Raw genomic sequence first — 24,970 nt, forward strand, 5'->3', positions numbered from 1 at the left:
AGGACTAGTGGGGAACTATTGGTCTGATGTAAAGGCCTGATGGTTTAAACTAGGGTTGTGGGGTGGAAAAGGAAACAAAAGATAGATGAGACAAGAAGGGTAAAATGGCTCTGGTGCAAGATGGGTATGTCCTGTGAAAAAGTGGAATTGGGCTCAGTGGTGATGAAGACTTTGTGGTTATTTTTTGCAGAAAATAGATAGACATCTCTGGGATCACCTAGGGTTAGAGTTCAGAGGTAAGGGAAGGAGTGACCCTGATTGGGAAATGCTTGGCTTTATGGGGATGGAAAAAATCAGGCCCCTGCCAAAATTAGTCATGGTGTTTGATGACTTGGAGGCTGCCATCATCATCATCATCATCACCATTACCTTAATTTTTGTTATTATAATTGCTTGTGATGTTTTGTTTCCATAGGTTGAGTTTCTGGAATTAAATTGTCCAGGAACAATCCTGTCAGTGATTCCTGCTGCACATTGACATATTGCTTTCCAAAAGAACTATAATGATTTTAAATGCCACTAGCAGTGTAGTGTGTTGAGCGTTAGCATGACAAATGACAGAGTTCTTACCTACTGCCTTCCAGATATTTATCAGATGTCACTTTCTTACAACCAAAGAAAAGGTCAAGGCAAAGATACTCTTTAGGGAAGAATTTCAAGGCTTTCTACTCAGAGGATTAATAAAAATGGAAAGAAGAATAGAAACTAGCAACTTGCTGTAAGAGCTGAACAGGGTGAAGTTAAACACTCAACCGGGAGTAAGGTATATGTAACACAGACATCACGTCTTTCACACCTAAGTTATACTTTAAACAAATGGCCAAGGCTTGTTGTTGTTTTGGTTTGATTTTGAATTTTTACTTCTATCTAATAAATTGAAACTAAGCCAATAAAATTGAACCGGGGAGAGAGAATTTTCTAAGAAGTTAGTGATGACTTGGTAGAAAGTTTAAAATATAAAGTTCTGTTAATCTCTAAATAGGTCACTGCTAATTTGAAGAATTTTGATATTTTGTCTATTTTTTTTAAGTAATGAAAAACATTGTCTCCCAAATTGCAAACCAAATGTTACATGGCAGGCCTTTCTAGATGAGATACCAGAGGCTACATTGTCTGGCATATTTAGGGTCAAATAAGTGAATGATCATTTTCCATGGTGTAGGAAGCTTCTGTATCTAGTATTTGAAAACAAAGTTGGGAAATGTCCCGAAATGCCAATCCCAACTGTGGGACCTACAAGTTAGGGGACAATGCCCCTTAGTCCAGAATAGATAGAGAATTATTGGGTTATTCAAGATCTGTACAAACAGCAGGTTCCCTGTGTAAGATCAGAAATCCTCCTTTCAATCCTCAGAGTTAACCTAAGAAATAACCTGAAACTGATGACTACAGACAAATGTAGCTCTTAAAAATAAGCAAACAGATAACAGCAGGATGATTTTCCATATAAGAACAGCAGACAAAATCTAACTGACAGTTAAGGAAAGATGACATCAGTCAAAAAGGGTTTAGTTGGGCATCCCAGTAACTGGGGGTAAACGGAGACCTTGACAGCACAGGGCTATGTGTGGTGTATGTGGAAAGAGGTGGACATGATGGGGTGGGTGTAGGGTTGGGAGACGCTGCAGTAGTAAAACATTCAGCTTCACTTTCTCCAGTCCCCAAGATGCTAATGGTCATCTGGCTTCCCAGGAAGTTGGCCTTCAAGGAGAGAAGACTTTATCCAGCGTGTATAATTGCTCTTCTTGGCAGTTATTGTTCTCATGATAAATTGTTAAATTGACATCTAAAATATAACAGACTCTTGTTAGACCTAGGAAACCAACTCAGCTGCTTAAGTCAAACAAACTAGGCACTGATGAAAAAGAGTTTATGTCCAAATCCTGACCCCATCCTGCCAAAACAAGGTCACATGTAATCTCTGATCTTTTCAGAGGGAAAGTGTTTCCCTGCTCTGGCTTCAAGAGGATAATGAAAGTACAGTAGTACTCTGTGGCTAGCTAGCACCAAGTAAACACTGAGCGAAAGGAAATTATATAATTATTATTGATCTTTCTATGACATTTACTTATTTTTTCAGCTAACATTTATTGAAACTTTAGACTGCAGGGCCTGAAAAAATAATGACAACTGCTTCCTTTTTTGCATAGGTTATCAGTGTATCATTAGGTATAAATATTCATATGTCTCATTACTTCACTAAAATGTAAGATTCTTAAATGCAAGTCCTATGTCCCACAGCACACCTGTGGTGCCACTTATATGGCATGTATTACTTTCTGTCTGGTTCCACTAAACTATTTATACATGTTTTATCTCTCTATAAGAGTTGTAGTTTCCTTGAGAATTCCTTTCATCCTTTATCACAGTATTTTACCTATTAGGTCTTTAATAGATATTTATGAATAAGTAAATGAATGCTCTTGTCAAAAATATTCTCTCCTTGCATGTATTGATTGGTCCATTCCAAAAATCACTGAAAACGAGAACTAATTACTGTGATAAACAGTAATAATTGTCTGAATTATTTTGTAATTCTTTTTTTATGATAAACAATTGTAATTGTTTATTTCAGTAATGGTCTGAAAATATTTTGTGGGAGTTTATTATGTTCATATATGTTTATTTACTTACAATTTCACTACTTTCATTTAAAAAAATTGACTACCTGGCAATATTTCAAACTGCCGAAGAAGCTGTGGGGAAACCATCATTTTATTTTCACTGATACACTAGCTCGATATTAAGATGGTTGAGAAGTAAAGTCTCTGTCAATTGGTTATAAAATTGGTTACCAATTGGAGAAGAGAGAACTGAAAGGCAGTTTAGTAATTATCCATGTTTTAAAATATCAGGCAGAAAAAAAAAAACTTTAAAAGGTCTGTAGGCCTGTATCCTCACTTTGCTGGGGATAGAGACCTTCCCAGGACACAGACAGAGTGGAGCCACACTCAAAAACACAAACCTCACCTGGAGGACCAAGTGTGGCTCTCTCCAAGGTCCTGCCACCTATGAAGAAGTTTTTCTGCTAGTTTGCACAGAAGGAATTCAGCAAACATTTAATACACCAGGCTATCCTTGGAAACACAAACAAACTTTGCCCATTTAATGTATTGGCTGTTAACTTCTTTTTCAAGGAAAAAGTGCGTTCTGTGCAAGTCTGACCATCCCATAGATCATAATGGGAAAAATGAGAAGGAAATAAAACTAGCACACTTGATTGCATCCTTGACTTGACTCCTTACCTCACTGCTCGTTACTGATGTTGACTATGATTTATTTTACTGAATAATATATGTGGGGCAGTGGGGCAGGACTGCTGTGGGTTATTTACATACATGACCACCTTTGTTGTTCTCCTGAGTAAATGCAAACTCCAGACTGCTGATCTGTAGATTCTGATGGAATCATCATTTTTACTTCTTAAGGAGACAGTGAGTTCAGATGACCTGTCAGATAAGTTACAGGACAGACAGACCACCTGGGAGCTGCTGCATTCTTCACCTGCTGGGAGAGGTGGAAAAGGTTAAAAAAGCTCATCCTGTTAGAAACCTCCAGGCAAATTGAGAGCAATATAGCTGATCCCTCCCCATACAGGGGAATGCTTCTCACAGCCAGCCAGAGCCAGAGGCTGCTATTCTCTCTATAAGCCAAAGAAATGCCCTTAAAGGTAAAAGGTTTGATCCCTAGAGACATGTGAACAGCAACTATGAATCACTGTAACAGATTCTGTTACTTTCACCATTTACAACCATTACATTCACCAACAGGTGAAGGAATCAGTGTCTAGAAGATCTGCTTTCCTTGAGCAGAGAAGAGTCCAGAGCAGGGGTTGTCATGCTTGGCTGCACATCAGAATCACCTGGAGAGTTTTCAGAAATACAGATGCTTGAGTCTCACTCTGCACATTCTGATTTAATTAGTTTGAAAGTGGCCTGGGTCTTAGGCCAGGCTTGAGTTAATCACAGGGTTAGAGGCTGACATATTTGAGGATCAGTGATGCTTTCTGTCTGCTGAATAATGAAAGCTATAGTCTAACCCGGTTATTCTGTAAAGGTGGTTCCAGGGTCAGCTGTAAGCCTTTACCTGGAAACTTGTTAGAGTACAAATTCTCAGGCACCATCCTACACCTATTGAATCAGAATTTCTGGAGTTGGAGATAGCATTCTGTATTTTAGTAAGCCCTCCACATCATCATTCATGTCCTGTCAGAGTTTGAAAACCACTAATTTAAGTCAAAACCTTGCTACTCAAAGTGTGGCCTATAGACAGGCTCTGTATCCCCTGGAGCCTGTTAGAAATGTCAGAGACCTACTAAATCAGAATCTGCATTTTAACAGTATTCCCAGGTGTGTGTATGCACATTGAAATTTGAGAGGCACTGGTCTAAGAAACAGTGGCCATTTAGAGTTCATTGGACTTCAGTTGTCATGTTTCAGAATGTTCAGTTAAGAGGACAAGAGTGTAGCCAGAGCTGATAAGGGAAGCTGTGAATTTGTCTTCTGCTACCTCTGTAGGAGGAGCTTATACAGGATCTGTCACACAGGTGGGGTGTTGACTCAAAGAAATATCAATAGTAGATATAGTGAATCTGGTAGTAAGAAGAAAGGCTACTGTTTATCAAATAGTTACTTAGCTTTTTAGGTAGAATTATAAGTTATCCCTGTAGAAAACCAGAGAAAGATCATCCATCCATTCATTCATATTTTCAACTAATACTGTATTGTGTAAGGAGGGATGCCAGGTCCTTTCCTGGGCAGATCCCTATAATCTAGGGATACAGCCCAGCCTCCCCCATTACGAGGCTTATATCTGGATCAAACAGCAAATAGTAGTATGTATAATAAAACCATAGGTGTTGTGAGGAAAGGAAAACAGTGTAAGTGAAAGGGATGAAGAGTGACAAGGCAGTGCTACCAGGTAGTGAGGGAAGGAAACCCTCTCTGAGCAGATGAGATTTGAGTGAAGACACACAGCTCTTAGGGGGAAGAGCATCCAACAGGACACGGGGAGGGAGGAAAACAGTGGTCAAATATAAGTTTAGAAGATAGCCGCAGGCCACGTCAGCCTGAAATGAAATTGTCTCGTAATCCGTGGTAAGTCTTTACAGATGAGGAAACCAAGCGTGACTTCTCAAACATGAGGGTCCCTGCAAAGGGCCTGTAGTCTTAGTAAACTACAGTGTGCAGTCAGGGTGTCTGGGGTGAGGCTGGAGTCTGCATTTCCAGCAAGTTCTGAGAGATGCTGGTGATCCTGTTAGGCCACACTTAGATTAAGCAAAAGCTGTGGGGTTTGAGAAAGGTTCTTTCTTGCATGCACTCTGTTTGTAGAAGTCTTTATCCCCTTTTATTGTGAAGGAGAAACAATAGGGAAACCTGAACGCCTTGGTAACTGTTGATACTTTGTGCCATCTCTTGTAAGATATTTAAAAGATGTAAGATATCCCTGGCGTCTTAGCCACATGCGATATTAATGGTGACTACATCAGTGTAACATATAAATAAAAGGCACCAAAATACCCATGAGCCTCAAAATCCAGTGCATTCTTCTTGCAGTAATTGACCCGAGGAAGCCAGCAGTCCAGCAGGCCCTGAAGTCAGGCTCCACTTGGTCTGACCTCCCCAGATACTCTTGCTCTCGCCATTTGCAGCCTTGCCTTTGGTTCTCTGCACCACATGGGAGATGCTTGGTGCTCCCAGGTGTGGATGGGCTTCTGGGGTGTAAGAGAAAGAAGAAACAGCTTACATGCTCAAATCAAGCAGGCTTGAGTAGAAAGCAGAACAAAACAAAACAAAAAAGGGGCAGAGGGGGAGAGTAGGAAGGTGTATAACGTTTGATTATTTAGTTCTGGGCTTCCTTCCATGCATGCAGACAACCAAACAACCACAGTTTCCAGTATCAAACTGATGTTCAAAGGTCACTTGATACCCATGGGGTCTTCCTTGCACCTGGGGCTGGAGGTGGGGGGCAGTGGGGAGATGTTCTGTGTATGTATTGTATATACCATTGCCTTGATGAATGACACAGTTTGGTTTGTTTTCCTCCCCTTTTGTTAATTCTCTGTGTTCTTTTTCCCTTGTGCTGCACGATTAGGACCCTGCAATGGGACACAGACCCCTCAGTGCTCCAGCTGCAGTCAGACTCAGAACTTGGGTATATGTCTGCTCTTTTGTTACTCCTTTTATTATTTCTTTGCTATAGCTGTGTTGAAATGCTGGAGCTGTTGTTGCTCACGTTTCCCCCCCTTTTGTTGGACTTCTGGTTTGATAACTTTATTTCCTTCTGTTAGTTTTCCTTATAAAATTAAGCTTTGAAGAAAGTCTCTCTTTGTGGAAAACACCACAAAAAGTTGACTTTTTATTTCTCCTTCTTAATTCCTATTATTGCAAAAATGATACTCCTCTAAAACAAAAATACAAACATACATCCACAGCTCTGCTTCAAGGTGGGGCACACGCATTCTGTGGTGGGAGATATGTTTGACTATATCCTAACCATCCTTCCCCTTTACTAACAAGTTGCCTTAGGTTAATTTTTGTCTAAAATTGGAATTAAAACGTCCTGTCTTATTTGTTTCCTTTTCTTTTCGCTGTTTTGGGGACTCACAATAAGCATTTCATTTGAACGGAGTTTGAACATATAAAGATTCCTGTTAAAGAAAAAGAAAAGTTGTGGAATTCCTCAGTATTAAGAAATCTCAAAAAAAAAAAAAATCAAAAAAAAAAAAAAAGAAATCTCAAATATTCAATGATGGGTAATATCTCCTACATTGTAAAGATCTTTCTTTTTTTCAGATGAAAATGTAATGTCACAGGTAGCTTCAGAATGGAAAATTCGTCCCCAAAGAATAAAACACATGAGCATGTCCTAGAAACTGAGTTTACTTCCCTTGTAGCATTGGAGTTAGCCGTAGTGAGGCATAAGATATTTCCAGTGGGGTGCTTGTACTAGCTCATGCTCAAGCTCAGAAGAGCCAGTCTGTGTGCTTCTCTTCTCAACTTTGCATTGGGTGCAATCAGCTTGAAATCAGCCATGGTGGGAGTATTCATACCATAAAAACTGGCTACAAATCAGGGCTTGCTCCCTTGCCCTCATACCAGTTATATAACATTTGCCTGTACACCACTGAGTACCTTCTTATGTGAAGATAGCACATTTTATTACAGTATCTTGTAATATTACCTTTTTTTGTTTCTAAATGTGAGTCAATAAATCTCAAAGTGAGCATTTATTTGTTTATTTAGTTATCATTTATTTTGAATTCCTGAGATTCCTGGGCACATATCTGTGGATTTCTATCAATTTCAGTGCCTACTGTAGATGTACAAGGAGGTAGATGGACTGTCTGGGTGTCAGCTTAAATGTCCTCTGCCTGTGACCCTTTTATATGTAAAGAGTTCTCAGCAGACTCACAAACCAAGGAAATGCCCTAACACTTCAGGTAACTGAGCACACTTTTCCAACATCCCTAAATTCTTGACTATTTAGTTTTGTGGTTCATTGCATGGCATAACAGTTTTTATTATTTGAATAACCAAGATATAAAGTTGAAATCAAGCAGAGAAACATGAATATATATAGTATGTTAGAGTTCAGGGGAATTTCAGTGTGCAGTCCTTCAATATTTCATTGTGTTTTCAAAAAAAGAAGAGGATGGAACTGGCAAACTCTAGCCTATGCACTTAACAGATTTTTAGACAGATTGTGGCATTGCTAAATTACACTTGCTGATGTGGAACAGTTGGGAATTCTCCCATTTAGATGTGTTTTCCAAGCAAAAATTCAGTTGACTATGCAGATTAAAACTTGCGACTTTTCTGGGGAGATGGCATATCTGTGGCTCCCACCTTGCCTGCCACATTTTCCTTCAGAGCAGGCCGAGTGAGTCAGAGAAAGAGGAGAAATGAGATCCGTTCTTGGAGAGGTTGATCGTAGAGCATTTGTAAGCATGCAGAGAAGGTTTGAGAGAGGAGACGATTTTAGCCAGGTTCCAATTTTAAACACTGATTAGAGAAAATCTCTCTTTTCTGGTAGTCCTTACACACAGGGCGGCTGCCCTCCCCTCACACACACTTTTATTTATGAACCTCAGGCAACAAGATTTTTCCGGAGATAATTTTATTTCTTCTTGATCCTTGGCATGGGGTTGATCAAAGTCCATAACTTGCTCGGTAACTTAATTGTTTTTTTTAAATTGAAATATAGTCGACCTTTTTAAAAGCATCTTTATTGAAGTATAATTGACAAAAAACAACACACATTTAAAGTATTCAGATTGGTATTTTAACATGTGTACACATTTATGAAACCATCACTTTGACCAAGATAATAAACATACTCATCATCCCCATAAGTCTCCTCACACCCTTTGGTTCCTCTCACCCTACTTCTCTCCATGCCCCCAAACAACTGATCTGTTCTCTGTCGCTATGCATTCATTTATGTTTCCTGGAATATTTTATAAATGAAACCATGCAGTAGGTGTTCTTCTGACTGACTTCTTTCACTCAAAATAATTATTTTGAAATTCATCTGTGTGAGGTGTTTATCAGTAATTCATTCCTTGTTACTGCTGAGTAGTCCATCTTATGGACATGCCAGTTTGTTCAGCCAGTTACTTTTTGATGTACATTTGAGTTGTTTCCAGTTTTTCTGCCCATTACAAATAAAACTGATAAACATTCATATACGAATAATTTTTATAAACATACTTTCATTTCTTCTGGGTAAATATCACTAAATTGAATGGCTGAATCACATAGTGGAGGTACATTTAACTTAAGAGACTGTTGAGGTATTTTCAAAGTGCTTTTGGCATTTTACATTCTCACCAGCAGTGTGTGTGAGATCCTCAGTCCCTCCCCATTCTTGACAATACTTGATTTGGATTTAAAAAAGAAAAAAAATCATAGTTTTTTTTAACCACTATTATAAGAGTGTAGTGGTATCGCAAATGTGGTTTTAACTTGCATTTCTCTAGGGACTAATGGTGTTAAATATCTCTTTATGCTCTAATTTGCCACTTAAGGACAGCCCGGTGGCTCAGCGGTTTAGCGCCGCCTTTGGCCCAGGGCCTGATCCTGGAGACCCAGGATCTCGAGTCCCACGTCAGGCTTCCTGCATGGAGTCTACTTCTCCCTCTGCCTGTGTCTCTTCTCTCCCTCTCTGTGTTTCTCATGAATAAATAAATAAAATATTTAAAAAAATAATTTGCCACTTAAATATCTTCTCTGATGAAATGTCTACTTAAATCTTTTGCCCTTATTTTTTATGAATTCGGTGGTTTGTTTTCTCATTATGGAGTTTTGAGAGTTCTTTACATATTTGAAATATAATTCTTTATCTAGTATATAGTTTGTAAATATTTTCTCCCCATTTGTGACTTGTCTTTTTCATTCTCTTAACCATGTCTTTAAGAAAACCAACCTGTTTAATTTTGACAAATTCCAGTATAGAAATTTCTTCTTTTACAGATCATGCTTTTGGTGGCATAATTTTAATATTCAAGGATTCCTTAAGTAGGTGCTAGAATACAATCACCTATGAAACCATTTGAGTTTGGGATTTTATTGTGGGGGATATTTAAAAACACAAATTCAATAACTTTAATAGTAATGGAGCTACTGAGATGATCTATATTTTTCTGAGTGAGCTTTGGTAGTTTGTGTCTTTGAAGTAATATGTCCATTTCCTCTCCATTGGCAAATTTATTGGCCTAAAATTGTATATGTATCTCATTATCTTTTAAATATATGCAGAATCTATAGATACAGTCACTTCTCTTCTTCTTGAGATTGGCAGATTTTGTCTTGTGTCATTTTTCTTCTGTATGACCAGAGGTTTATCGATTTTATTGATCTTAAAGGACCAGCATTGGGTTTCATTGGTTTTCTCTATTTTTCTATTTCACTGATTTATACTCTGATATTAAATCTTTCTTCTGCTTACTTTGTGTTTAATATACTTTTCCTTCTGTGATTTCTTAAAATGGAAGCAGAGGTCATTGACTTGAGATCTTTCTTCATTTCTTTTTTTTTTAATTTTTTTATTATTATTATTATTATTTATTTATTTATGATAGTCAGAGAGAGAGAGAGAGAGAGGCAGAGACACAGGCAGAGGGAGAAGCAGGCTCCACGCACTGGGAGCCCGACGTGGGACTCGATCCCAGGTCTCCAGGATCGTGCCCTGGGCCAAAGGCAGGCGCCAAACCGCTGCGCCACCCAGGGATCCCCTCTTTCTTCATTTCTAATATAGGTGTGTAGTGCTATAAAATTACCCTTGAGAACTGCTTAGTGGCATCTTGCAAATTTTGACATATTTTTGTCATTTTCATTTAATTCAAAATACTTTCCAGTTTCTCTTTTTGTCTTCAACTGATGAGTTATTTGGAAGTGTGTTATTTAGTTTCCACATATTTGTGAATTTTCCAGAGATCTTCCTGTAATTCAAGTCTACTGTGGCTAGAGAACATATTCTTTTAAAGAATTAATTACTTACTTTTGGGGAGAGGTGCAGGGAGAGGGACAGAGGAAGAGGGGGGAAGGAGAGAAGCAGACTCTGTGCTGAGCACAGAGCCTGACTTGGGGTTGGATCTCACGACCTGGAGATCATGACCTGAGCCGAAATCGAGAGTTGGCTGCTGAACTTTAAAGCCACCCACGTGCCCTGAGAACATATTTTGTATTATTTGTGTCCTTTTAATGTGTTCAGAATTACTTTATGTCCATAGTATGATCTGTCTTAATAAATGTCCTATGTGTCCTTGAGAAAGGTGTCTGTTGTGCTATTGTTGGGTAAATATTCTATACATATCAATTAGGTCAAGTTGGTTGGTTATATTGTTCCAATCTTGTGTACCTTTTGCCAATGTTCTGTCTGTTGGCTCTATCAATTATTGCTAGAGGAGTGAAATTTCCAACTACAGTTTTGGGCTTTTCTAGTTCTTGCAGTTGTTAGTTTTTCCTTCATGTATTTTGAAATTTTGTATTAGGTGCATAAATGTTTAGGATTCTTATGTGTCTCTTGATAAATTAATCTCTTTATCATAAAATGAACTTCTTTGTCACTGGTAATGTATTTTTGCTTTGAAATTTGCTTTATATGACTTTAATATAGCCACTTTAGCTTTCTTTTGACTAGAGTTAGTATGGTGTATCTTTTTTCACCTTTCAACTTTTTTTTCCCCTTTAACTTTTTAACTTTTACTTTTATTTACCTATATACACTTAAAGTACATTTCTTGTAGGCAACGTGTAATTGGGTATTGTCTTTTTATCTGTTCTAACAATCTCTGCCTTTTAATTGAGATAGTTGTACTATTTACATTTAATATGATTATTGATATGGTTGGGTTTAAATCTTTATAGTGTTGATATTTGAAGAAGATATAATCTTTCCTTATATTATTTTTTGGTGCTTAGTTTTATATTATTGAGTTTTTTTTTATTGCTTTAGCTCTTTCTTGGCTTATTAGCATATCTTTTGCTTTATTATTTTAGTGGTTGCTTTAGTGTTTATAATATATATCTTTAAGCATAATCGACCTTCAAATGACATGTCATTTCATGTGTAGTAGAACCTCATAATACATTTACATTTCACTTCTTGACTTTTTGCTATTGTCATACCTTTTACTTCTACTATGTTTTTATTTTTGTTTAAGTAGCCAATTATCACTGAGATTTAAATAATAAGGAAAAATACCTTACATATATTTACCCATGTAGTAAATACTTTTCCTGATATTTCTCATTACTTTGTGTAGATCCATATTTCCATCTAGTGTAATTTTACTGCTGCCTGGTGGATATCCTTTAACATTTCTTGTAGCGAAGGTCTTCTGTTAAAGCATTCTTTTAGCTTTTTATATCTTAAAAGTATCTGTTGTATTTTTGTTTTTGAAATATATTTTCATGGAGTATATAATTCTAGGTTGATTTTCTTTCAGTTCTTCAGAAATGGTGTTTCATTGTCTTTTCTCTTGCATTGTTTTTGACCAGAAATCTGCTGTCATCCTTATTTTTATTCCTCTGTATATAGCATTTTTTTCTTTCTGGCTGCTTTTACAATGGTCTCTTTCTCAGTAATTTTGAGTAATTTATAGTGTACCTTGGTGTAGTTTTCTCCATGCTTCATTGCTTGGTTTCACTGAGATTCTTTGTATCATTGGGTTTACAGTTTTAAACAAATTTGGAAAAACCTGACCATTATTTTTTCAAATATTTTTCCTCTGTTCCTTCTGCTTCTTTGAGAACTCAAATCATTTGTATATTAGGTAACTTGAAAGTTTCCCACAGTTAGCTTGCTCCATACTTTTCTATCAGTGTTTCATTTTGTATAGCTTCCATTGTTTTGTGTTTGTGTGTGTGTGTGTGCATGTATGTGTTCACTAGTCTTTTGTTTTACAATTTCTAGTATTCCACAAAGCCTACTCAGTGAATTTTTATTTTCAAGTGCTATAATTTCGATCTCTAGAAGTTCAATTTGGATCCTTTCAAAAAATCCTACATGTTTTGACTTAACTTTTTGAACACTTGAAATACAGTTTTAATAACTGTTTTGATACCCTTGCTTACTAGCCCATAATCTGTATTAGTTCTGGGACAGTTTCAACTGATTAATTAATATCTTTTCATTATATATATTTTTTCCTGCTTTTTTGCAGGCCTGCTAGATTTTGGTTGAGTCAGACATTGTGAATATTAGTTAGGTATTGGATGTATTTGAATCTCTCTAAATCTTTTTGAGATTTGTTCTGAGATACAGTTAATTCACTTGGAAATGGATAGATACTCTCAAGTCTTTCTTTTAAGATTTGTTAGTTCGGACTGGAGCAGTAGTCAGTCTAGGGCTAATTAATGCCTGCTATTGAGGCAAGACCCTTATGTGCCTTCTACACAATGCCCCATAAATCCTGAGGTTCCTAGCTTTAGTGCGAGGGAACAGGCATTAATCCTGTTCCTGTGTGAGTGCCCAGAACTGTTACCTTTACTTTTTTCAGGTAGTTCTTTCCTTGGCCAGATAGTTTCCTCACATATTTGCACCAGGTCAGCACTAAGCTGAATCTTTAAGGGCAACCCTTTGAAAATGTTTTGAGTTTTCTCTTTGTGCAGTTATGCTTTCTAGTATTTTGTCCTGTGAATTCAAGCTTCCTTGATTTCCTTAGACTCTCAGCTCTGTCTCCTTAATGTAAGGAGTCTGCTAGATTTCCCATGGGTTTCTTCTTTGCACTGTGGCCTGAGAACGCTCTTAATGCAGTAAGATGGGGCAATTATCGGGCTCATCTTTTGTTTCCCCTTTCTCCTACATCACAGATCTTTGTTGCCTGACCTCCAGTATCTTCCAAACTGTTGTTTCATTCAAACTGCTACCCCTCCCCCTTTATTGGTTGTTTCAGGTGGAGAGTAAATCTGGTTTCTCTTACTCATCTTGGCTAAAAGCACAAATATTGTGTCACTTGATTCTGATTTGTATGTTATCTTGTGTTTATTTGATCAATAAAGCAAGTGGAAACAGAAATAAGGGAGATGATATAGTGAGATTCAGGAAAAAATAGCTTCAAGAAAATTACAAATGAAATGAGAAAATAAGTTTGACTCATTTTGTTTTTTTCTTACCAGGCAAATATTTATGACAGCAAAATGCTTGCTTTCTCAGGTTGTTATAATAAATTAAGTGAATTGAAGAAGATAGAAGTAGAAAATGAAATAATAGGATAAAACAGTAAGTTAAAGGATCACAGAATTTAAAAATTCTGTATAAGTTGGGAAGTGAAATTTAGGGTTGCAGTGAAGAAGTTAGAGAGAGGGATTATATTATATATATATATATATGTAATATATATATATATTTTATGAAGGAAATGTAGAGTCAGCATAAGGGATATGGAGCTAGGAGGGAAGCAAAGATTCTCAATATTGAATAAACATCAATGAGCAAGTAAGGCTATTTGTGACCCCTCAAAATTGTTAAGCCCAATAACATATTGGAATGTTTAGTTTCTTCTGATTTTATTGAAGTCACACAATTATATTTCCTACATGTCATAGTATATTAAAGTATTGGTGGAGTTTTTAAAATATTTGGAGGCAAAGTGAGACTGAGAAAAAACTGAAGCTGTGAGGGATTGGCTGCTCCTTCCCTGAAGGAGGAATTTAGAGATGCCTTCCACTTTTGGGAGACATTGGTAGAAAATGATGACCTCTTCTTTCTCTCAACTTTATCTTTATTCTTGGTTGAAAGACAGGGTGAATATTACTCCTGAATCTACATTGCTCCATCCCAAACTACTGTGGTGAAATAGATCACTCTGTCAAGAATAGAAATTAAACTAGCTCTATGAAGGCACTAGAAAAACATATTCTTCAAGATGGTGTACATGTTTGAGAAAATCTAGCCAAGCAGTTTTATAGGACTTTTTGCATTTTAAAATCATTTCCATTTGCCTAACACCACAGTAATCACCTCATTAGCCTTTGATGAAGTGACCCTGTTATCTATTCTTCAAGTTTTGTCAAATGTTCTTATACAGTATGTTTAGATCTCTGCTTTGAATTAATTTTTAAGGTTTCCCATGCAACAATGTCTAGTATTTTCTTGAGAATAATATGGGTTGTGTTCTTGAGCAAGTGGGACAATCTCTGCTTTTTTAGTAACACCTAATCACACTTTCTACAGAAATTGAAATATAGAACAGGAGCTTATAGCATGCATGCATGTGTGTGTGTGTGTGTGTGTGTGTGTGTGTATAAAAAAGTAATGGTAAAATGCATTTCAGAATCTATAAATATAGAATATATTATGATCCATGAGAAACTTTAATAAATTGGATTTAACAGACACGATTAGAGTATTGTCACAAGGGAGAGAGAAACACTTTACTTACCTCTTATGCTACTCATTTATCAAGCCCTCAACCATTTCTTGAGAAGCTACTTGCTATCTGCCAGGCTTTGTTCTATGTTCTCAAGAACCTTAAGTAAGCAATTATAGGATATCTTCTGTTTCACAGTAGCAGCAGGATTTTCATAAAACTATATTCTTTTTTCATTCCATTTCAGAAAAATGAATATAGCCAGTTGGCAAGGATGTGTGCCTATGCTTTGGTACCAAGTGACTTAAAGAATTATCTAATTTTAGAGGTTTAAATGTAACTTCTGCAGAGGGCTGTTCATGAATATTAAGTTCATAAAAGGCCATTTCTATCAAGTTTTATATTAATATTGTCTTTTTATGTAATATTGGAGAAAATACACTTCTATACCTTTTGTCCTTATAATCCTGAACTTTCAATTACCTTCGTAAAGTGGGAACTTTACAAGTTCTACTGTACAGGTTCTGCTGAACCTCCACTGATAGAGCCAAGCTCTATTGTAACTGTGACTATTTTGACTTCTCGCTCATCCCAGAAATTTGCAAGATTTACTTGTGTTATGAAATTCAAGGCAAACCTTTTGGCTGTGCCTGTTGACTGAGCCAGACTTGACATTTGCTTCTGTTCAGGAAAAATGCTTTAGCTGCCAAACTAATATCCTTGCACAGTAAGAAGTAAATATCATGGAAACAAAATAAATACCTCCTCAAATGATTTTTAAAATGCGAACATAGAAAATGGAAACTCATCTTTTTTTTAAGTAATCAGAAAAGGTCAACCATCAAGTTTCTTCCCAGTCCTTAGAGGAAAACACCCACTTGGAACATGGGTGATAAACTGAGTGTGGTGAGGAACTGCCATGCCAGGTTCACTTCCATTGTGTGGTGCCCTGTTGTCACCTTTCCTCCATGTGGTGTCCTATTCCCAACCCTAGGAGTCAGTCCTTGAGATATCACATCTTGGCACCTAATTATACTACAGTACAATGTTTGGAAGACAAATTAACCTTTATCATTTTTTAGACTTCTTTCATATTACATGAGTTTCTGTGCCCTTGGCTCCCTAAATTCTTTCTCATATGACTCTCATTGGCTCTCAGGGCTATTTTCTGTTTTGTCTTCTTTTCTGAGCTTTGGACTTCTATCTTGTACAATTGGAGAAACCTTCACCATAAACTCATCCACTGAGGTACTCATTTTTAACTCCAAAGCATATCTTTCTCTGAATTCTCCTGTGTCTTCCAGTTACATCATTCACTTTTCTTCCTGTAAGGCATGAAGCCTTAAAATAATCACCAATCTACTCCTTTTCCTTCACCCTCCATACCAAGTAAACTGCTAAGGTCTATGCTTAATTCTTTTCTAGAGTCACCAAACTACAGCATATCCTTACTGTTCCCAGTGCCATAACCACCTTGGACCAATTCTTCATATTTGTTAGACCATCAGTCACAAATTCAGTAACCATGTCTCTGGCTGCCTCCTATGAATTAATGCTTGCCTGGATTCTCTGGTTACTGAACCCACCCACCTTTTGCTTGTAGACCCTTTTCTAGTTCCTTTACACTCAGCTTCTTAAGGTCACTTACACAGTCTCTGGTCATTGACTTGTCAGAGAGATTTAGACACCATTCTTCACGTGGTTGCTATACTAATAAATTTTAGATGTTTCTTTGCAGTTGTCCATTTCTTACTCTGTAACTTTCAGTAATTCCTCATTACATGCAGCATGAAGTTCAAGTTCTTTAGCCCAAGATTTTAATCTGGTCTCAATGAACCTCTTTAAAATGAATATTCCATTGCTCTTCATCTTAAAACTTCTATTCTGGAAACTTAGTCTCTCCAGTATAAAACGTGAATTCGGTCTCCAGGACCATCTCCCTAGGACACCCTCCTTATTCCTTTCTACTTGACCAAGTCCTACCTATCCTTCACGACTCATATCTGACTTTCAATGTCAGTGAAACTTTATTTAGTGTAACACATGATACTTTGCCCATTATAGTCCTCTGTCCCACTTACTGTATGAATCACTCATGTTGAGTCTTATTATTTTCTACGTTTCCTTCATATTTGCCTTTTAATGTGTAGGTTCGATTCTTTTTTGCCTGTAATGTTAGGATCTGGCATGGTGACATGCTTCAAAGATTGTTTGTGGTTGCTGATAATGATGTTGGCTGAAGTTGTTCCTTTGCCAGTTGTCAAAGACACTGTACATACCCACCTAAGATGTTTGAACAAGGAAGAAAATGGAACTGTTGCCATTCTTGCTGCCTTAGGAAATCTTCTTTGAGAAACCTCAAGGAATTTTAGAAGCAGCATTAGAAAAGTTCTTGGCAGCACCATTAATAGATCATGGGATGAAATACTCACATGCAAACAAGCAGGAATAAAACCCAGCAGGACTGAGTGTGGGTCCAGTGAAGACATTCTTTTATTCCTTAGCCTTGACCTACTTTGGCATCTGGCTAAATAACAACTTGTCTCTGAGAATATCTGTTCCTGATTTTATCTTCATGACTTCCAAGACTCTGCCCTGCTCCAGACTTCCCATTATTGCAGTGATCATTTTTGGTTTACTGGCTTCTGAGGCCACATATTGGGCTTCTGACCTAAGCTTCCACCTGCCACCTTATATACTGTTACTCCACTCTGCCACTAGATCTAATCGATATATCATCTAGCATTATGATTTCCAGTCATTGTACACTCTGAAACTGCTAGTGCAAGATCACAATTGAGAGCCTTTTGTGATTTATAATTTGTAACTTTGTAGTTTCTTAAGTGCCTGAAATATACTTTTACTGTGGCTTCTCTGTATTTTCATACAGATGTTTGCCTGAAAAAAAAAATCCTACTAATGTCAGGCTCTGTCTGTCTTGCAGCTATACTTCCCAATATTGATGATAAATTACAAAATGAATCATGCACTCTGATATAAACATATCTTTAAGAATTAACCGATGATATCTATGAAATTCTCATGAGAGCCATTTTGCTTAAAGCTTTAGCTGTCTGAAGCCAGTTCTCTGATATTGTTGGGTTTCTTATGAATCCAGTAGAGATAGTACAGCAATATTTATGCAATTTTTTTCACTAATCCTGAATATGAAATTCAGGAATGTCAAGTTCATGTATATAGTTCACTGCAGTTCGAAATAAGAACATCAGAGAAAATATGAGTTGTATTGTGTTTAATTCAGGAAGAATTTGATGATGCTCATAGCAGTGATGGAAGAATGTTCAGGTGCTCTGAGAGCTTTCATGAGCCCTTGGAAGCTTTTGGCCCCTCTCTTGAATCCATCCTCCTACAGTCAGATTGGGCTACTGCTTGGGATCAGTGAGTATCAGTGAGGATTAATATTTGTGACAAAGTCTTTCCCTGCTGTCCGACTCAACTATAAATTCCTTAGGGGAAAAGAAGTATGAATCTTCATGACCGTGGATTGGGCAATAATTTCTTAGATAATGACTCCAAAAATACAAGCAGCTAATAGAAAGGATAAATAAATTAGACTTCATTGAAATTGAAAAATTTTGTACTTTAAAAGACATCATTAAGAAAGTGAAAAGACAACCCATGGAATGGGAGAAAATATTTGCAAATCATACATCTGTTAAAAGTTTAGTATCCAGAATATATAAACAATCTCTTGTAAATCAACAACAAAAATACAAATAATCCAATTTGTAAATGGGCAAATAGAGGCACCAGGGTGGCTCCACTAGTCGAGTGTCTGACTCTTGATTTTGGCTCAGGTCATTATCTCAGGGTTGTGGGATTGAGCCCTGTGTTCCGCTCCTCACTTAGTGGGGAGTCTCCTTGGGATTCTCTCTCACCTTCTCTCTCTCCACCCCCCAGTGCATGCACTCTTTCTCTAAAATAAGTAAATAGGGATGCCTAGTTGGCTTAGTTGAGTATCTGCCTTTGGCTCAAGCGCGATCCCAGGGTCCCGGGATTGAGTCCCACATCGGGCTCTTTGCATGGAGCCTGCTTCTCCCTCTGCCTATGTCTCTGCCTCTCTCTCTCTCTCTCTCTCTCTCTGTCATGAATAAATAAAATCTTTATAAATAAATAAATCTATCTTTTTAAAAATTAAAATGGGCAAAGAATTTAAATAGGCATTTCTCCAAAGAAAATACAGAAATGCGAATAAGCACATGAAAAGATGCTCAACATCATTAGCCATCAGGAAAATGTAAATCGAAATCACATTGAAACACCACTTCACACTCACAAGGATGGTTATAATAAAAGATAATAGTAAAGGTAGAAAAGGATGTGGAGAAATTGGAACGCTTGTACACTGCTAGTGATTATAACTTTAGTGAAGCCACTTTGGAAAACAGTCCGGCAGTTCCTCAAAAAGTGAAACATAGAATTACCATATTGACCCTGTAATGCTACTGCTAGGAATATGCCAATTCTGAGGGAATTCAGTTCAATTCCAAGAGAATTGAAACCATATGCCCACACTAAAACTTGTACACAAATATTCATAGCAGCTTTTTTTGGTAATAGCCTGAAGTAGAAACAACACAAATGTACATCGGCTGTTGAATGAATTAAACATAATATATCAATGGAATATTATTCATCAATAAAAAAGAATGACATATTGATACATGCTATATGAACCTTAAAACAGTACTATGTGAAAGAAGCAAGACACAAAAGGCCACACACATACTGTATTATTCCATTTATATGAAAGTAGAAGGTAGACTGGTGGTTGCCAGAGGTCTGCGAAAGAGGGAATGGGAAATGACTACCAGTGGGTACAAAATTTCTTCAGGAGTAAAATAAGTTGTATACTTAGATGGTCATGATGGTTAAACTCTTTACCTTGATTCTTAAAGGCAACGAGATAGTAATTTCTTTGAAATCTAAGGGGTTTGCTTTAGCACTCCATATATAAGCACAAAACAGTGACTGTCTCCATATTTTCAGGTGACAGGTTTTAGAAGCCAAAGTTCTGGTGTCTGTGGCTTTGAAAAAAAAAAAGGAGACCTTTTCAAAACATAGGCACAAAACCAGGGTATCATGTTTTGGTAGATAACTCTTTGCTCTTTAAGTATTTTTTCTCTTTACTATGAAAAGAATGTTTAAAGTCTCAATCACATTTAAAAATATCAGTAAAATTTTTTTCAACTTTCATTCATCTTTGAAATGGGACCCAGAGTGTATGTTTATTAGAATCCTAATGTCAATGTACATGTTTCTCATGCTGTTAATGATAGGACAGATAAGTCCATAGAACCCTAACTTTTGGCAGATTTGGTAGGTATCATAGACCATGCTTAGGTCACACTTAGGGTTTTATTTTTCTTGGATGATGAAACTTTGGAAGCGGCTTAGCAAAGCCATGCTAACGTTACTGTGTTTGGACAGACAGGAGATCTTAGTTGAACCAGCAACAGAAAGGGAAATGGGCACAGAGATTCCGGCAAGGGAGTGGTTTTCTTCTTGGGATTCAGAACATCCAACCAAGGACAAATGGACAGAATCTGGGTAGATCAGACTATGCTTGTGGCGAACTGGGAACTTTTACATCCCAAGCACCAGCAAACAACTTTCTCAAACTTCAGATAGCTTCACTCTTTATTCTTGATCAATACCCAGTTTTTGTTTTCAGAGGAAAGATTTCAATTTTGGTACATTGTGGCTTTGCTCAGCCAGCTTGTTCAGCCAAGTTGCCAGGACCAGGTGGAGAGGAAGCTTCTAGGACTTTTAGCGAGGAGTCCCACCCCAGCACAGGAAGACATGGGCCCCGTGTCACTCTAGGGCCATGCCAAGTTAGCTGGGGAGGGATCGTGCTTCATTGCCTAGGGTCTCTGGCATCCCCTGCCTGACATTTTAGTTTTAGATCTAGGATGGACTCATGCTAGTACCTTCCTGTGTTAAATACTGCAGTCTCCTTTTCCTGCCTCTTACCTCTCTTTCATCTTGGTTCATCTTTGGGCCTGACCCATCTCATAGAGCTTTCTTTATAAGCTTGGTTCAGGGGCATCCTTCCTTTTCAGGGGAAAAGGCCTCATCCCCTAGGATTTGGCTATAGGTTGGGGAGCCCCAGGTGAATCTGGTTAAATAATGAAGTCTCTGTTCCCACATGTTACCCAGTATTTCTGACTCGGTGATATCCAGGTTTTAGTAAGCATTGGAATCACTGGACCCTGCCCCCCTTCCCCTCGCCCAGTTTCTGTTTGGTAGGTTTCATGTGGGGCCTGGGAATTTACATTCTAACCTGTTCCCAAGCAGTGCTGCGGCTGCCGGTCAGGGACCACACTTTGGGAACCACTGCTCTAGGACTTCTACCATTTGGGTTTTCTCTAGATTTGTTAAATGTGGCCACAGCGAATCCAAATATAAAAGGCCTTATTGTACTTCTTAAGTGCATTGAATTGCTTTCTTGTGGTTATTTAAAACATGATACACGTTTAATTCAGTATATTTAAAATTATATTAAAACCTCTTATTTTAGAATAAATTATCAAGGTGAAAAATATACAGTATAATTTAATAATAATGCCATATCATAATGGCATTTGACAGTTAAAGTCTCAAAGTACTTTTCTGTATGATGCCTTCTGCTTTTTCCTTCTAGTTTTCTCTTCCTCCCCCAACCCCATTTCTTCCTTGAACATTTATTTAGTGCCTGCTCTATACACTTAACTAAGGATCGAGGTACAGAGACGAATCAGTAAGGGGTGAATACGTTTGCAGTCAAGTCACACATGGGAAGAGGTACACAGGCATGTACTAGGGCCTATGGCAGAAGTATCTGCATGCAGAGTGGCTTAAGAGGATACGTCGTTCTGCAAGAGGGGTGGTGGGTTGGCAGCAAAGCTATCCCAGAGTCAGAACTGAAGAGCGAGGATGGAATTTATAGCCTAATCAGAAGGAAAAGGAATCATAGTAGCATGAGAGCTACGTGAGGTTTTTTCCCCCTCTTTTGCTAAGCAGTTTAATTTGTAGCCTTTTTAGAAGAATTATGAACTGATAAGTCTTTAATAAAAATAAATCTGATGGTCAAAGTTCATACTTTTAAAGAAAATAGCTACTAGGTACTTCATCTCTTAAACACAGTTTTTTTTTTTTTAAGTTTTAACTTATTTATTCGAGACACACACACACACACACACACACACACACACACACGAGGCGGGGGGGGGGGGGGGGGGCGGGGGAGGAGGGGGGCAGAGACACAGGCAGAGGGAGAAGCATTCCATGCAGGGTCTCCAGGACCAAATCCTGGCCTGAAGGTAGCACTAAACTGCTGAGCCACCCGGGGTGCCCTTAAACACACTTTATAACAATTTTGTCAGCTGATAAAATTGCAGAAATATTTTTCTACAAAAAGGGAAGTTGAAGAAGGCCTCCATCACAGGGTTGCAGGAATGGATGGATTCTGGATCCACTGACCTGCAGGCCCTAGGATTGTTCCCGGGAAGACAAAATTGAGGACTCCGAGAACACGCCTAAGAGGAAGGCCTTTGCTGTGGAAGAGTGCCACCTCCTGGCCAGCCTTTCTGAACCAGCTAGGACTGGGAGCTATTGTGTGGTACTCCTCTTGCAAACACTGTCCTTCTATTGTGCCCTAATAATACTTTAGGTCTGGCGGCGTCTAAGGAATCCTTTCTCATAAAATGAACACATGTGCTTGGCCCTCTACTATATTATTAGGTTATAAGAGTGTGCCTCAATAAGACGATGCTCTTAAGGCATTAGGAAAAAAAATAGAACAAAGTCAATAGAGAACAGTCTCTAAAACATGGTCCTTGGACTTGCTATTTGACAGAGTCAAGGCCTGAGTCTATCACTTACTACCTTTGTGATTTTGAGCAGAGGAGTTAACATCACTGTGCCTCAGTCTTCTCAGGTGTAAAATCAGAGTATCATGTAAAATTGTAATGAGGATAAAATAATACATGGAAACTGTTTATGTGCATTACAACTACATAGTTACTAATGCAACAGCAAAATAGCCACAAATAAAAGCATTTGATATAAATGCAGCTTAAAGCTTTGCGCAGTGGCAGTATCATAGCCAATGATGTTTATCTGAGGCATGATTATTGCTAATAAATGCAGCTTAGTCAATCTGGAGACTGCATGGAAAGCTATAATAATCTATCAGTTACCCTGTAAGAAGGGTTATAAGGGATTACTTTAAAATATCAAATCACCCACAAGTTTATCAGTGTATCAACCTATCAACACATTGGGAGAATCATGTGATCACAATTAGGCTTTTATTTCTTCTTGATAGCTTGGGCGCTGTTGCAACCCGGAGCTCACAAACACAGCATCAGTGAGGGACTGATTGAAACCTTTCGATCATTATTTGGAAAAGAAAATATTTTAATTAGTGAGATAAGGTCATTTATACAAGCTGAGTTTTGAACTATGAAGTTGCACAGTGATAATACTTTTGGTTAAAGGAAAAGCAAATAGACTCTTCCAGCCAGCCAAAACTATACATATACCCATACAAAGAAATTAGTGGTGTGATTCTTATGTTTCATTGACACAGATAGTCTCCAAATCTACTTTTTTAAAGAATCTTTCATTTAGAGAATTCATAAATCTTCTCTAATTTTTAAAACAAATATAAGCATTATGATAGTCAAAAAGATAAATTAAAAGTAGAGATGCTTAAGCCAGGAGCTTCTTACTATGTGCCAAGCACAAAAGTAAGTGCTTTGACAAGTATTAGATTCATTCATTCTTCACAACCACTCAAGATATGTACCCATTTTACAGATAAGAAGCTTGAGGCTTATTAGCAGGGTTTATCACTTGTTGAAAGCTTTCACCCACCACTCAGCTGGTAAGTGACCAAGCATAGATTTGAACCCACGTTCATTTCTGAATGAGTGTATGACTTAACTGTGCCATACTGTTTACCAGTTAGTTTTGATTTGCCATTGTGGAATATCAAATTACATGTCATCTTCCTATTTCCAGTGCCTGCTGCTGGTTACCCAGCAAGATAGGCCTACAGCTTCTGTCCTGTTACTAATAAGCCCTGGAATCCCTGCCTGCAAGGGTAATTTTTAGTGCCTCACATAGATACTCACATAGAAGTCTAGGATCTAGGGCGATCTCTTCATGCCAGAGATGACCCCATTTGAAAAGATGGGGATCAAATGAGGCACCTGGATAGCTTGATTAAGCATCTAACTCTTGTTTTTGGCTCAGGTCATGATCTCAGGGTCATGGGATTGAGCCCTGTGTTGGGTTCCACACTCAGCATAGAGTTGGAGGTTCTCTCCTTCTTCCTGTGCCCCACCTCCTGCTCTCTCTTTTTCTCTCTCTCTCTCAAATAAATAAATAAAATCTTTTGAACAGCCCTGAAATGGTGATATAATACAGGCATATGTTTATTTTCCATCTCTTTGAATGATGCAGCCTGACCTGTTGGGACTTCAGAAAGACGCTCTGGGCTATTAAACAGCGGGAGAGGCAGCACCCCAAGTAGACCTGGTGTGTCTATTCATGGTTTCTTTTTCAAGTGCTTCAAGAAAGACTCATTTCAGGAAAGAAAACATTTTTCTCTGATGTTAAACTAATACCTGAATTTCTTACTTTGAAACCTTGAGCCTTTTACCTTGTTTGGCAACTTTGTTTCTAGAGTATTTTGTGTGTTTTCTGCTAATTCTGTGTGAGGAGGCTGTATGCAGTTCTGGGAATCCAGCCCAACCCTCCTTGGGGGTCCCGATTTCTGAGTGAATGAGGCCCATGAGGCCGATGCCTGAATGGGCCTTGGACTACCATCCTGCTTATTGAGATTTCATAGATGGCCAAGCAGGCTTGTTCTCTAAACTAGCATTTATTTGTTTGTATCTACTTTGTACACATCTTTGATATCACCTCAGTTGTTTGAGTAACTCATAGAAAAGAAGAAAATTTTATTTTCCTAGAATGCTTGGGAAATGGTACATGGAAATTTCTAGCTGTGACATGTATTTTCTTTCATTTTATTATTACTACTAGTACTAAAAATACGATGAGTCTGTACCATCTGCTAGTAATAATTAAAAACAAAGTATGAATAGATCTGTGCCTCTGTAGGTCATAGAGAGCTAGGGAATG

At 37.8% G+C, this 24,970-nt stretch overlaps 1 protein-coding gene and 1 pseudogene across 12 annotated transcripts in view; both read left to right on the forward strand.

Moving 5' to 3' along the window:
• DYNC1I1 (dynein cytoplasmic 1 intermediate chain 1) overlaps positions 1 to 24,970 on the forward strand; it is a 437,478-nt gene that overhangs the window by 186,281 nt on the left and 226,227 nt on the right. For 7 of the 12 annotated variants that reach the window (XM_072764334.1, XM_072764333.1, XM_072764335.1 and 4 more), the window contains one exon: positions 6,094 to 6,153. The exons of the other annotated variants lie outside the window; for them this stretch is intronic. In XM_072764334.1, the coding sequence (XP_072620435.1) occupies positions 6,094 to 6,153 (60 nt within the window). The remainder of the gene's footprint in view (positions 1 to 6,093; positions 6,154 to 24,970) is intronic. 12 annotated transcript variants of the gene reach the window in all.
• LOC112923949 (U4 spliceosomal RNA) lies at positions 22,897 to 22,961 on the forward strand (annotated as a pseudogene).

Source organism: Vulpes vulpes, chromosome 7, assembly GCF_048418805.1.
Source record: "Vulpes vulpes isolate BD-2025 chromosome 7, VulVul3, whole genome shotgun sequence".
NCBI classification, from domain to species: Eukaryota; Metazoa; Chordata; class Mammalia; order Carnivora; family Canidae; genus Vulpes; species Vulpes vulpes.